General features: G+C 57.3%; 1 protein-coding gene across 6 annotated transcripts in view; it reads left to right on the top strand.

The window, feature by feature from the left end:
- CCM2 (CCM2 scaffold protein) overlaps positions 1-14,982 on the top strand; it is a 42,641-nt gene that overhangs the window by 19,790 nt on the left and 7,869 nt on the right. For 3 of the 6 annotated variants that reach the window (XM_086697160.1, XM_086697158.1, XM_086697159.1), the window contains exons 2-4: positions 2,856-3,029; positions 13,368-13,451; positions 13,867-14,050. In XM_086697160.1, coding sequence (XP_086553286.1) covers positions 2,856-3,029; positions 13,368-13,451; positions 13,867-14,050 — 442 coding nt within the window. Of the gene's footprint in view, positions 1-2,855; positions 3,030-3,060; positions 3,807-4,261; positions 5,595-13,367; positions 13,452-13,866; positions 14,051-14,982 lie in introns of those variants that run through there. The other 3 variants (XM_086697163.1, XM_086697161.1, XM_086697162.1) reach the window with 3 other exon arrangements.

The following is a 14,982-nucleotide window of genomic DNA, read 5'->3' as shown; positions in this document are numbered from 1 at the left end:
ACAGACTAACTCTATGAGCTGTGTCTCAACCTGAAAGTAACACTGCGGGTCACGTGTGATCAGTGCACCTGGTGATCTGGCCTGGGCTTCATGGCGAGAAGCTGACCTTGGCAAACCTCTCCTCTCAGAGGTCAGTTCCCATTGCTCCCAGGTGCCGCAGCTGGTTATGATCCAGGAGTGTGAGCTCTGTGGGGCTGCCAAGTGGAGGTGGTATGGGGACAGACGTCAGCATCTGTGCAGATTGTAGGTTTCAAGAAGGTTGAGGTTTTTGCTGCCTCAGTTTTTCCGCAGCCCTGGGGCAGTGCACACCTGTCACAGGGCCTGGGAGGTGCTCTGTGTTCAGAAGCCAGTGATCAGGAAGGGCCCTGATGACGAGGGTGCGGGCCAGGGCGGTGGCCACAGTCCAGTGTGGCCTGCCTGGAGTGGGGCTGGTGAGACGTGGTGTTCGCTCTACTAAATTTCCAGGATTGTTTTCAACTTGAAGTTTACTGTTGGTGTCGGGCCAATTGTGGGTGACTGTTTCCCACCGTTCCCTGTGGGAGTTGCACACAGTGCCCACCTGCTCTGATGCCCCCAGGCTTTCACCCAGAGCACCCCCACTCTCGGCCACTCCCCAAAACTGTGCGGGGCTGGAACCCCCTGTGGTCTGCCCAGACCCCAGGGGCAGGTGGGCTCCTTGGAGATGCTCTGTCTCTTTTCAGTCCGTCATGTGCCTGTGGTGGCCGTGTTCCGGTGACACCAGGCATCTATCTTGTCTCAGCTGAATCACTGGCAGGAGCTGTGCTTGTCCTTACGTAAGACACTTAGTGAGATGGAAGGTTCGAAATATAGATGAGAGTAGAGACAAGTACATGAAGCTCTGCGTGGACATCACCCAGCTTCCATGGTAGCCCTGTGGGCCTCCTTCCTTATTCTACTCACCCCTGGCAAGAGCGCTGAGGCCTTCCATGGAGGGGGCATGGGGAGTGGGAGGAGAGGGGTGCTTCAGGGCAGGGGGGAGATGCTCCAGGGGAGGAGGAGCTGCTCCAGGGCAGGGGGGAGGTGCTCCAGGGTGGGGGATGAGGTGCTCAGGAGAGGAGGAGTTGCTCCCGGGTGTGGGGTAGGTGCTCCCGGGTGTGGGGGAGGTGCTCCAGGGCGGGGAGGGGGTGTTCCAGGGCAGGGGGGTGGTGCTCCAGGGGAGGGGGTGTTCCAGGGGAGGGGGGAGGTGCTCCAGGGCGGGGAGGGGGTGTTCCAGGGCAGGGAGCGGGTGCTCCAGGGGAGTGGGAGGTGCTCCAGGGCAGGGGGGAGGTGCTCCTGGGTGTGGGGGAGGTGTTTCAGGGTGGGGAAGAGGTGCTCCAGGGCAGGGAGTGGGAGGTACTCCAGGGCAGGGGAGAGGAGCTCCAGGGTAGGAGGAGGTGCTCCAGGGTAGGAGGAGGTGCTCCAGGGCAGGGAGGGGGTGTTCCAGGGCAGGAAGGAGGTGCTCCAGGGGAGGAGGTGCTCCAGGGCATGGAGGGGATGCTCCAAGGGAGGAGGAGGTGCTCCAGGGGAGGGGGAAGTGGTCCAGGGCAGGGGGGAGGTGCTCCAGGGCAGGGAGGGGGTACTTCAGGGGAGGGGGAGGTGCTCCCGGGGAGGAGGGGGTGCTCCGGGGTAGGAGTAGGTGCTCCAGGGCAGGGAGGGAGTGCTCCAGGGCAAGGGGGAGGTGCTCCAGGAAGGGGGTGAGGCTGCATAGCAGAATGTGCTGGTGGGTGCAGGTGTGCTGAGAGGCACCGACGCCTTGCCTGCCTTTGCTGGGGGGTGGTCCTTGCCCCTCTTCACCTTTGCCCGTGAGGCTGACAGGCTGGGGAGGAGCCTCACAGCTTCAGAGGTCATGGTGGTGGGATTTGTGTGGGATTTGTCCTACGGCCCTATCCCGTGCACAGGGGACACAGAAGCAAGAGCTTGTGAGGAATGTTCTGTGGCGTCGGCCTCCAGGTGTTTCCGTGAGTGTAGGTCTAGGCTGGGCCTTGGGTCCCAGCTGCATTTGGGCACCAGGCTGCATAGGCTGGCGAGTTGCCCTCTCGGACTGATGGGACGTTGCTTCCCAGTGAGGCTGTGCGTGGGTTTTCTCTGGTTTGCGTTTCTTCGGGCTGGCTGGACACAGTGACTGTGTGAGCATCTGTGCCTAGGCGTTGAGGGGCTTTCCTGCAGAGTCACATGGAGGGAACCCCAGGCCTGTTCCTGGGGCTGCCAGGTCAGGCTGACTTGTTGGCCGCACCCCCCTTGCTCATGCTCTGTGGGTTGACTTCGGTCGTAGGGTTGGGCTCCAGGGGAGACCCCGATCGGCGTGTGGGTCGCCCCGTGCTGGTCAGTACCCGGGGTCAGCGAGGCCCTGGACGAGGGAAGGGAACGCAGAGTGCACGTGTCGAGAAGAGGAGGGCGGGCATGGGGCTGTTGTGCTGCAGCCTTTGTGAGGCCATGACACCTGCTCGGGGTCCTGGGGTGAAGTGACCTGCTGGTGTCAGGGGGTTGGGTGGCACTACATTCCTGTCTTCTGGGGGGCCCCCTTCCCGTTCTCTTCTTAGCCATGAGGTCACTTGCCTGGACAATGGGCCCTTGTCCTTCTGGGTGTCTGTGAGCGGGTAAGGGACGGGCCTGCGTGCACCTGCGTGTCTGTGATGGATGAGGGATGGCCCCCCTGTGCACCTGCGTGTCTGTGAGCGGGTGAGGGATGGGCCCCCACCCCGGTGTGCACTGGCCCTCGGCCTGTGCATTCCAGGCCCACGAGGGTGGCCCCTATGCGTGGGGACCATGCTTGGTGGCTTCAGCTTGTTAGCCGTGGGGGCAACGCAAAACCTTCAGGAATAACGAACTCCAATCCTTGCCGTTTCTGCCCGCAGCCCGGGATTGTGTCGCCGTTTAAACGAGTATTCCTAAAAGGTGAAAAGAGTAGAGATAAGAAAGCCCATGAGAAGGTGACAGAGAGGCGCCCTCTGCACACTGTGGCTCTGTCCCTGCCTGAGCGCGTGGAGCCTGACAGACTGCTGAGCGACTACATCGAGAAGGAGGTGAAGGTAAGTCTGGCCACAGGACGTGCTGCCCAGCGCTCACACCACGCTGCTCTGCCTGCTGTCCCGCCTCGGTGGCCTGTGGGGACTGTGCCCATGCTCCAGCCTCCTGCCTTCCGGCCCCATTTCCGGCTCTTTCCACCAGAGCAGCCGCCTCCTTTCTCTTGAGGGCGGGCGGGCATGCGTGTTCTGTGTGTCATGGTCACTGCCTGAACCTTGTCAAATCCCGTGCTCGCCGGGTGGACACAAGCCACAGGGGGGCCGTGGCCTCAAGGTCAGGGAGGTGTGGAGGGGGCTCCTCCAGGACCATGGCCCCCGTGCTCAGAGAGGGAGCACAGTGTGCGGAGGGGATGCATGGCGGTCCAGCCTGACCCCCAGGTCAGAAAGGCCTTGGGCCAACGTGTGTCCCTAGAGGGGGTTCCACTCTGGCCGGGCCGTCAGGTGACCAGGGAGGTGGGCAGTGTCCCCAGCAGACACATGGGACTGGGGAGGCTCAGATGTGGGGACACCTGGCATGGAGGAGGGTTTGGGCGACCCAGAGTGAAGACGGGGAGTCAAGCCGGCCTATGCACAGAGTGGAAGGTGCGTCCCCGCGGCCTGCTGTCTGCGTGCTGACCCGGTTACCACCCCGCCGCCCATGCACGGCTTCTGTCAGGGGCTCTGAGGTTCGTATACATTCGAGGAAAGGTGACCTCAAGATGGAGCCCGAGACAGGCACAAGCAAACGTGGATGTGACAGCAGCCGTGCAGGACACAGTGGGAAAGCGGAATGTTCTAGAAGAGGTAAGAGGAGATACTGCGAACTGTGAGGCGACAGGATCCACTTTTAAATAAAGGGCTGAAGACCAGAGCCTTTGGGACAAAAGGATGTCAGTGTGTGTCTTGTGGACAAAAATCAGGAGAGGCACCAGGAAAGAATAATGGGAAGATGAAGAGATAGGAAGTTTGTCAACAGGAGATGGAATGGGAGCCAGAGGAGATGAGAGGTCGGTCCAGAAGGCCCATCAGGTGTGGTGGAGGAGAGGTGGCCTCCGGACCATGAGGTGGGACCCGTGCCAGCCACCAGTGTGACCTCGTGGGACACGGGCCCCCGTTGGGAGGGGACACAGTGTGAGGGTGGAGATGTGGGCCCAGAGCCTAGGCTCCAGCCCAGGCAGGAGCCCAGACCCCTGTGAGAGTGTGTGGACTGGTTGCAGCAGCACCGGAACAAGGGACAGGCTGGTTTTGTGTGGTTGCAGGAAGAACTGGGAAGAATCGGAGCCACGTGAGGAGGGCAGAGCAGGTGCTGGGGAAGGTGGCCTGCATTAAACCACAGAGTAAGGTTGGGGATTTCTGCCGCATGTCCTTGTCCCTCTTACCATGACGACTGAAGTCCTGGGCATCATCCGTGCAGTGACAGTAAGAAAGCTCTGCAAGGTTGGCAGAGGGCAGAGCCCAAGGGGCCTGTGGGCCCGACAGGAGGCCCCTGGTTATCTCTCTCTCCACCTGAATCCCAGGCTTGGAGCCGAAGAGGCTGGCAACCCAGAGATACCCACGGGTGCGGACACACCCCAACAGAAGCCGCTCCCTATGGCCTGAAGACCAGGAAGGCGATGGTCTAGCAGGACAGACAATATCTAAGAACAAACATGGTGGGAAAGCCTGAGGCCCCAGCTCTGCCCCGCCACCGAACAAGGGTGAATGGGGGCCCGCGCCCTCCCTGGGAACAGGGACTTTCGCCTCCGATGAACCCGGGGGACACTAGGGTGTCTGGGGGCCCTGGGGGAGCCAGAGTGTCCTTCATTGCCCAGTGGGAAAGAGGAGCACCCTGGACGGCCGCCGTGGGACCAGAGCACACTCCCAGTGTGGGTGTCGTTAGAGTTCTGGAGGGGGCGCCGAGAAGCTGTTTGGGGCAAAAGACAAACCTAGAGATTTGAGAAGCCTAGCACAGCACGAGTGGTTCACACCCACACATCATCAGGGAACTTCTGATGAGCAGGGACGGGGAGGACCATGTTGTCCACAGGGAGAACGGAGGACAGCAGCCACGGGGCCCAGGGTCAAGGTGGAAAAGATGGCGGCCAGCAGGTGGACCGCCTCCTTGAGCCTCGCCACATGTAGCAGGAGGACAGGGTGGTTTGAATCGCGCTGTAGCTAGTGACTGTGCTCAGTGGCCCATCCAGAACCTTCCATCCAGAAGCCTCCAGGCCCCCGTGCTCTCCCTGGAGCGCTCTCTCCGGCGTTTGGAGAATCGACACCAGTTCCACACGGTGTCTCCCGGGAAGAATGAAGGGGACAACTTCCTTTGTGAAGGGACGAGGGGCTGGCTCAGTTTTCCGAGGGAGCCACAGCCCGAGCCCGCACTTGTATGTACGAAATGTCACTTGGAACGGGCAGGGCCGGCTGACACGAACCTGTCCCTGGGCCACATGCCAGGGCTGACTTGGCTCCCTCGCGGGACGGCGCCTTTTGGGACCACAGAGTCTGCTGCCGTGATGAGGACTGCTGTGTGCTGGCATGTTCCCGGATACTTGAGCCAAGCTAGAGCCTCCGCTTTCCGTCAGCTCCATGCGGGCATCGCGAGGCCATAGGGTGAGCTAAGGGGAGCCCCGTGCGTCTATGGGGTCCTGGGGCTCTGCGGTAAGACCGTGATCGTGCTTGGGCATGGGATGTGTTTGCCCAAAGAGCAGCTGCCAGCTGGTGCTGAGCTGGGCTCAGCTCTCACAGAGAGTCTGTCCGGTTCACTTGTGCGGGCCACGGCCATAGCCACGTACCAGGCACCAGTGGTTTTGCAGGAGCTGGGCACAAGGCGGGGCCCGGTATCCTGGAGCCATGTAGGGCCTGGAGGGCAGCACTTCTCTGCTTTTGCGAGTGGCAGCGACCTGTTCTTGCTTTGGTACTGTGGCCAGGGACAGCTGTGGGATGAATTCCAGGGGCTTCCGCGCGGCCGTTTGTGTGCCAGCAGCTCCTGCTTGCCCGCGGTACAGGGGACGTGGGTCTGGACCCTGAGGTCGCGCCCTGTGCTCACCTGGGCCCGGCCCCTGCGCGTTGTCCCAGACCTGCCTTTCCAAACCTGTGAAGGGTTTCCCGTTCCCCAGGGTGCCCCGGGGCGCCCTGGGGTGCGTCGAGTCTGCCTGTACTGTGGGTGCCTTCTCCTGGGACTGCGTCTCCTCTGGCCCCGCTTCTGGTCTGGAAGCGGCTCACGTCCTCTGTGTGGTCCGTGTCTGTGTGCTGTGCATGCGCGCTAGGTGGTGCCCTGGCTTTATATCCCCGGCTGCTTGGTGCCGTCTGACTCTGCTCCCTGAGTCCCGTCGTCCCCTCGCTCCGGGGTGTCTCATGTGGTCACCTGCACCTTCACGGAGCCCCTCGTGGTGCCGCTTCCTCCATTCCAGTGTACCTTCTAAAGCTGGGTGTCCATCTGGCCCTCCCAAGGGGCGGGGATAGCAGCAGCCTGGGGGTCCCTCTTACACGGGGGGCCCTGGCCACCACAGCCACAGTGCAATGTCGCCTTTATTGAGTGCGGCCCTCACTCTTGCTGAGCTGCTGACAGCCGGACCAGTGGCGTTTGTGCCGTGGGGAGAGGCCCATAGCCCGTCAGTGTTCAGTCTCCAGACGTGTTCTGTTGAGATCTGACTGAGGCCAGACCCCGGAGAGGGTGAAGGGTCGTGAAACGTGCCCATCCCATTTGAGGCCTGAGTGTCGTTGCCCAGCAAGGGGTGTGTACATGCCTGTGTGTGCATGTGTGTGTGGGGCGGGGCGGGGGTTGTCTGTCTTCCGACAAGTGGGGATGGGCCACTTCTGCAGGCCTGGGGCATCGAGAAGACATTTAGGTCCCCACGTGCACCTCCCTGTGTCCCCCTCCCTGTGTGAAAGCCCTGCCCTCCTGCCAGGCCGGCCCCGCCTGCCATGGGGTATTGCCGATCGAGTCCCGCACGGGGTGGACGTTGTCAAGAGGCCAGCCTGGGGTCAGCTGCAAATGGACTTGTATTGTGTCCCGTCGGCAGAGAGTTTTGGAAGCACCTTCCGTGTCTGGAGCGTGAGCTTGCCAGCACACACCGCTGTGGTCCCCGTGAGGGCGGTGGGAAGGCAGTGGGGTCAGTGGTGCCTGACACGGCCTGGCTCTATCATCTTGCCCCTCGCTGGTGCCAGGCCACCGGGCACGACTGCCAGTCAGACGTCCCCTCGGTCTGTCACGCTTCATCATCTTGGCCCTGCTGTGGTGGCACCCTGGGCGTGCTGTGGGTATGGGCCAGCTGCCGGGCCTGCAGCGGTGGCCAGGGACCTTGCAGGACCTTGGGAAGGGTGTGGTGAGAACTGGCTAGGCCACCCTGTTTCACCAAGACCCACTCGATTGCGAAGAAGGTCTTGAATGAGGACTCACCTAGGAAGGAAGTAGACTTCTCTTTGGAGATCCGCTGGCCTGAGTCTGAAGCTTGGTGGCGCTAAGAGGAAGGGAGGATCTGGGCAGCGTTGTCCTTGCCCCTCCCTCCCCCCCCCCATGCGGCTGCAGGGAGGCAGGGCAGTCCCCGCGATATCCCGCACTCGCGGAACTGGGACACGTTCCCTTCAGCCAAGCACTGAAGCTAGGAGTGCTAGTTAACACCCAGTATCATGTTGATGGTGACTCGAGACATTTCTAGCAAATGAAGTGAGTAAAGTTAACGCGGTCATTTCTTATCCTGGTAAAACATACACGACAAAATTTGTCACATTAACCACATTTGAGTGTGTGTTTTGGTGGCACAAAGGACACTCACGTTTATGTGCAGCCCCTGCCACCGTCTGTGTCTGGAACATTCTCATCTCCCCAAACTGAAGCTCCGTCCCTGTGGAACCCCAGCGTCCCGGCCCCCGGCACCCCCCATTCTGCTCTGGGACCTCCGACACGTGGAACCACGCAGTGTGTGTCCCTCCGTGTCTGGCTCGGTCCACCCGGCGCCACGTCCCCCAGTTGTGGCTGTGTTGTTGGAGGTGTCAGAGTCTCTCCTCATGGCTGGGTGCGTGCCGGCATGTATACGCACATTTTACTTATTACCCCTCATCCAGCAGGGCGGTGGGTGGTGTCCGTCTCGTCTGACCGTTGTGAATAGCGCTGCTGTGAACTTGGGGACAAATGTCTGCTCAAGTCTCTGCTGTGGCTCCGTTGTGTTAAAATGCACATAACGAAGTCTCCCACCTCAGCCGTCTGTGAGCACACAGTTCAGAGGATTGAGTACGTCCACGCTGCTCCGCAGCTGCCGCCACCGTCCGGCTCCGTCACTCTGTCCTCTCGTAAACCTGAAGCTGTCCCCGCACGGCACCTCCCTGCTCCCCTGCCCCAGTCCCAGGGAGCCCCCATTGTGTCTTCTGTCTCTGTGGTTCTGACCGCTCCGAGTGCCTCATCTAAGTGGCATCACACAGCGTTTGTCTTTTTGTGACTGGCTTATGACACCTGGCGTAGTGTCCTCACAGTCCACCCTGCACCTTATGGCAGGATTTCCTTCCTTGTTTTGTTTTCTTTTGTTGTTGTTTATTTATTTTTGAGAGAGAGAGAGAGAGAGAGCATGATCAGGGGAGGGGCAGAGAGAGAGGGGGGCAGAGAATCCCAAGCAGGCCCTGCGCTGTCAGCACAAAGTCTGACACGGGGCTCGAACTCACGAAACCCTGAGGTGATGACCTGAGCCAAAAACGAGTCGGATGCTAACTGACCGAGCCCCCAGGTGCCCCAGGGTGCACCTTCCTTCTTAGGCTAACTCACTTTCCGTTGCGTGGATAGACCCCGTGTTGCTTCCAGCCTGAAGCTCTGCGGTTCGTGCTGCTGTGGACGTGGGTGTGCGTATCTCTTTGAGATCCTGCTCTCCAGTCTTGTGGGTGTAGACCCAGGAGTGGAATACTGTGATTCGATTTTTCATTTCTTGAGGAGCCAACACACAGTTTTCCCCAGCAGCCACACCATTTCCCACCAACAGTGCACAGGGCTCCAGTCCTGCACGTCCTTGCCAGCACAGCATTGTTTTGTTTTGTTTTTAAATTTTTTTAAATGTTTATTTTTGAGAGACAGAGCACGAGCGGGGGAGGGGCAGAGAGAGGAGGCAGAATCCAAAGCAGGCTCCAGGCTTGGAGCTGTCAGCACAGAGCCCGACGCGGGGCTCGAACTCACGAACCGTGAGATCATGACCTGAGCCGAAGTCGGACCCTTAACCGGCTGAGCCGCCCGGTCTCCCCTAAAACATTTTAGAACGAGTGTGTGTCTCCCTGCAGAGCTGCCCGGCACCCGCGGACAGCTGTTGAAAGCAGCTTTTCTGAAGTTTATTCTGCTCGACTTGCACCTGCTGCTGTGTGCGGTGTGCATTTCCACCAGTTTCCTCCTCGAGGGGAGGTGAGCAGGTGATTGCCTGGCATAGCCCTGGGCAGACCAGCCTGAGCCTCCATGTTTATCTTGCTCGTGCTCAGTGACTCCGTGTTTACCTTGCTCGCGCTCGGTGATCTTCAGAGTAACCTACCTGCTCGGTTCCCCAGTCGGAGAGGGCTCTGCATATAAACACAGTTTGATTTTTTCTTTCCCAGTCTGTACCTCCAATTTCCTTTTCTTGTTTGTTGCCTTAGCTAGGACTTCCAATACAGCGTTGAAAAGCAGTGGTGAGAGGGGACATCCGTGTCTTTTTCCTGATGTAAGTGATGTTCAAGCACGTCACCATTAGTTACAATGATAGCTGTAGGGTTTTTGTTGATGCTCTGTATCAGGTTGAGGAAGTTTCTTTCTGTTCCTCCTTTGATGAGTGTTTTTGTCACGAATGGGTGTTGGATGTTGCCAAAGGTTTTTTCTGTGTCTGTTGATATGATCATATGATTTTCTGTTTTAGTCTGTTGATGTGTGATGGATTACATTAATTTATTTCTGAATTTGGAATCAGCCTTGCCTACCTTGGATAAATGCCACTTAGTCATTGTGCGTAATTATCTTTATGCCTTGTTGGATTCAATTTGCTAATATTTTATTGAGGATTTTTGCATTTATGTTTATGAAAAATACTGATGTGTAGTTTTTCTTTTCTTGTAGGATCTTTGATTTTTTTTTTTAATTTTTTTGCAACGTTTTTTATTTATTTTTGGGACAGAGAGAGACAGAGCATGAACGGGGGAGGGGCAGAGAGAGAGGGAGACACAGAATCAGAAACAGGCTCCAGGCTCCGAGCCATCAGCCCAGAGCCTGATGCGGGGCTCGAACTCACGGACCGCGAGATCGTGACCTGGCTGAAGTCGGACGCTTAACCGACTGCGCCACCCAGGCGCCCCGTAGGATCTTTGATTTTGATACTAGGGTAATGCCACCTCATAGAATGGGTTAGGAAATGTTTTCTCTGGTTTTATTTTCCAGAAGAGATTATAGAGTGTTGGTATCATTTCTTCCTTCAGCGTGTGCTAGGATTCACTCGTGAACGTGTCTGGGGCTGGTGCTTTCTGTTTTGGAAGGTTTTAAATTGAATCAATTACTGTAATAGGTCTATTATGCCTATTCAGATTATCCATTTCTCTTTATGTGAATTTTGATAGTTGGGTCTTGCAAAGAATTTCATTGTGATTTGAGAACATACTGTGTGCGGTTTGTAGTCTTTTAAATTTAAGGTGTATTTGATGGCCCAGAATGTGCTGCCCCTTGGTGAATGTTCATGTGAGCTTAAGAAAAATGTGTGCTCTACAGCTGTCCATTGAAGTCGTCTGTAGATACCAGTTATATCCTGTTGATTGAGGGTGTTGAGTTCACCTGTGTCCTCACTGATTTTCTGCCTGCTGAGTCTTTCCATTTTTTGATAGAGAGGGGGTTGAAGCCTCTGGTTACAGTTGTAGATTCATTTATTTCTCCTTGCAGTTCTATTAGTTTTTGCCCTGTGTATTTTGATGCTCTGTTGTTGGGTACATATATGTTAAGGATTGCCACATCTTCTTAGAGAACTGTTTTCATTATGTAAGGCCCCACTTAAAAAATTTTTTTTTTTTTTTAGAGAGAGAGACTGTGTGCGCACAAACCAGGGAGAGGAGTGGTGGGGGGTAGGGGGTGGGCAGGGAGAGGATCTTAAGGCATGGAGCTTGATCCCATGACCTTGGGATCATGACCTGAGCCAAAATCAAGTGTTGGATGCCCAACCAACTGAGCCACCCAAGGCCCCTTTGTGTTTTACTTTTTTTTTTTTTTTTTGAGAGAGCACAAGCTGGGGTGGGGCAGAGAGAGAGGGAGAGAGAAGGAGTGAAGCAGACTCTGTGCTGTCAGCACAGAACCTGATGTGGGGCTTAAACCCATGTACCGTGAGATCATGACTCAAGCTGAAGTTGGTCACTTAACTGACTGAGCTACCCAGAAGCCCCCCCAAGGCCCCTCTTAAATTTTTTTTAATGTTTATTTTTGAGACAGAGATAGAGCAGGGGAGGGGCAGAGAGAGAGGGAGACACAGAATCAGAAGCAGGCTCCAGGCTCCGAGCTGTCAGCACAGAGCCCGACGCGGGGCCTGAACTCACAGACCAGACCGCGAGATCATGACCCTGAGCTGAAGTCGGACACCCAACTGACTGAGCCACCCAGGCACCCCCTAAGGCCCCTCTTTAAAGGGGGTTTCTTGTAGTCAACTTAGAGTTGGATCTTGAATTAAAATTTTATTTTTAGCAAGCTCTGTGTCCAGTTGGGGCTTGAACTCACGACCCCAAGATCAAGAGTTACATGCTCTACCAACGGAGCCAGCCAGGCATTCCTGGGTCTTGAATTTTGTATTGAGTCTGACAGTCTTTGTCTTTTAATCGGTATATGCAAACTGCCACATTTAAAGTGATGATTCAGACACTTGGATTCGTGTCTATCATATTTGTAGCTGTGTATATTCACTGCCCTTGTTCTTTGCTTCTTTTCTCTGTTTTGGTTTTTGGCCTTCTATTCTTTTTCTGCCTTCTCTGATTTTATTTGAACTCTCTGAATACATTCTTTTAACGTCTCTTGCCAGGTAACCATTACATCCCTCCAATTTTGTTTGTTGGAGACAGGTTTTTTTTTTCCCCTTTGCTTCAAGGGACAGGCTCAGTGGATACAGAGTTGCAGGTTGATGGTATTCTTTCCACACCTGAGTGTTTCATTCCTCTCCTGTGGGCCTGGTGTCTGGAGAAGTCTGATGTCCTTCTTTGGCCTGTTCCTCGGTAGGGATGTACTGTTCTCCCGTGGCTTACTTTAAGTTCTTCTCTTTGTCCTTGATTTTTTATGGGGTGAATATGAAATGCCGAGGTGTAGGGTTTTTCCTTTTTCTCGCTCCTCTCTTCTCCTTCTACGTCCTGCTTGGTGTTCCCTGAGCTTTCCGAGTCCGTGGTTTGGTGTGGGGGTCGTTCGGCGTCAGATATTTCTTCTTCTTTCTCTTCTTCTCCTGGTGGTCCCGCAACATGTATGGTGCACCTCTTGTCATTTTCATACCGTTTTTTGATATCCTGTCCCATCTTCTTCATGCTTCGGCCTCTTTTTCTGCGTTCTGGCTGACATGCCTCCACGCTCACCGATTCTTCCCGTGGCCGTGTCCAGCCTGCTGACGCATCTGTCAAAGGCGCTCTTTGGTCCTCATCTCTGTTGTGGTGTTTTTGATCGTCCGTGTTTCCCATTGATGTATATTTGGAATTTCTGTGTCTCTGCTTCACATCACCCATGATGAGCGATGTCCACTTTTTCTGTCGGAGCCCTTAGCGTACGAGGCACGCTGCTTTGAGCTCTGGGTCTGGCGGTTCCTGAGAACAGCCCTGGTGCGTCTGCATCTGGCTCTGATGCTTGCCCTGTCCGTTCAAACAGTGTTTCTGCCTCTCAGCGTGCCCTGTGACTTTTTGTTGGAAGCTGGACAGGATGTATCAGGTAGAAGGAACGGAGGTAGACACGCCATGCGTGTGAGGTTGCGTGTTGATCTGGCTGGAGGTCGACGTGTGGGGGCGGGGTGCACTCTCATCCCGTGGCTGGTCTGCCTGCACCCTCCCACAAGCCTGTGCCCCTGTGCTGCCACGGCCACACATGCCTCTCACTTTGCTTCCTCTCCCGGAGAGAAGGCTGGGGGCCGGAGTCGGGGGTTCCCGTCCCTGGTGGTTCCGGTGCTAGGAAGCGAGTTCTCCTTGTGGGAAGGCCCTTGTCATGGAGAACAGAATGCTCTGCTCAGAGTTCTGAGGCGGGGAGTGTGGGAGCGTCTCCTCCACCAACAGGGTTTCCCCAGGAGCTCAGAGTGTGCTTCCTCGTGGGGGCCTCCGCTCCGAGCCGGGCCAGCAGGCCTGGTGGCGGAAGGCGGAGGCCGGGCTGTGCCCTCTGCATACCCACGCCGGCTGATCTTCCCTTCCTTTCCCTTCCTCACAGCGGCTTCTCTCCTCGCTTTCTCTCAGTACTTAGGTCAGTTAACGTCCATACCAGGATACCTGAATCCCTCCAGTAGGACCGAAATCCTGCATTTCATAGACAATGCAAAGGTAACCCCATCCCCCTGACCCTGACCTCTGACCCTCCCTCTGCTCCAGCTCCTAGCTCTGGCCTCTGACCCTCATACTGTGACACCAGCTCTTGGTCCTCTGACACTGGGCCTCCGTGGCCGTGAGCGATGGTCCTGTCCCGTCATGTTATGGGTGCGCTTGGCTCTTGGCCATAAAGACTGTTTTTGTCCGAACATGAACTTTATTCTTCCTTGTGGCCTGGGGCTGTTTCTGGAAATCACGTTTCCAAGATAGGTAAAGCACACGCTGTAGTCTGAACCCAGGCAGCTCCAGAAGCCACAGAGCTCCTGGAGCAAGCGTGGCTATGCCGTAGGGCGAGTCCCGGCCTCTACACGCTGTGGGGCTCCCGGGGCCACGGCCAGGCCTGCGCTTCTGATGCTGTGGTACCTTCCAGAGAGCCCACCAGCTCCCCGGACACCTGACCCAGGAGCACGACGCTGTGATCAGCCTGTCTGCCTACAATGTCAAGCTGGCCTGGCGGGACGGGGAAGACACCATCCTCAGGGTCCCCATCCATGACATCGCTGCCGTGTCCTACGTGCGGGACGACGCCTCGCACCTGGTGGTCCTGAAGACAGGTATGGACCTGGGAGGTGGGGCCAAGGGGTCCTTGTCGGGCGCAGCCCGCGGCCTGGTCCTCGGTAGTGAGTCTGGGAATCCGATGGAGCCCTGGAGACGGTGCCTCCAGCATCAGGTCGCTGCTCCGGCCCGCCCTGCTAGCTCTGAGGTCAGCCTTGGCCGGAGGTCAGTGACCCGAGAGACCAGGAGAAAGAGGTGCTGAGCCGGCCCCTCTCCCTGGGGGTCCGTGGGCCTGCCCCTGTGCCTGGTGCTGCCCCCTCTGGGACGCTGGAGTGTCCTCTAGGTGTGCGGGCGTGGTACAGCCACGAAGTGCGCCTCAGCTCAGCCCTCCAAATATTTGGGCTCTGCCTTTGGCCATGGCTTCTCAAAGCTGGGTGCAGAGGTGAGATCGCACCGTCACGGAGCTCCTGGTCCTTGAGACGTTCTGCGCGTGTCCTTGTAGGAGTCAAGAGGGCCCTAAGACCCGCCCCCAGGGGGTGGGCCCCCCGCCCCCTGCACCTAGCCCACCCCTCTTCTGGGGATGGGCGCCCAGTGTCGCCTGCTGGGCTCTCCCCATGGGCCGCCCACCAGGGGCTGCAGCCTCTGCCTGGTACCCAGTCCCTGAGACATGAGGAAAAAGTCACGGTCTTGCTTGAGCTGTGCCCCTCGGGGAAATCTGAGGTTGGTGCCGCGGTACCGATGTCCTGGGCTCCTTTGGGTGCTCTGGGGGCCGGTGGGGTCCTGAAGCCATTCATTTCAAGGGGGCCTGGGGGCAGGGCCTGCGGGGGGCCAGGTGGTTCACCCAGAGCACACTTTAGGCAGTGCGGGCGGAACGTTGTTTTTCTGCCCGAGGTTGGCGGTTCGTGGGGCATCTGAGAGATTTTCTTAAGAGACCGGATCCTGGTGAGGGTTCTCACACATGCCCCTGAGCATTGGCGGCTCTCGAGGACAG

The sequence above is a fragment of the Puma concolor genome, chromosome A2 (genome assembly GCF_028749965.1).
Source record: "Puma concolor isolate L17-30 chromosome A2, mPumCon1.1.hap2, whole genome shotgun sequence".
NCBI lineage: Eukaryota > Metazoa > Chordata > Mammalia > Carnivora > Felidae > Puma > Puma concolor.
The sequence above is the reverse complement of the archived record's forward strand: the minus strand, read 5'-3'. Positions and strand labels throughout refer to the sequence as shown.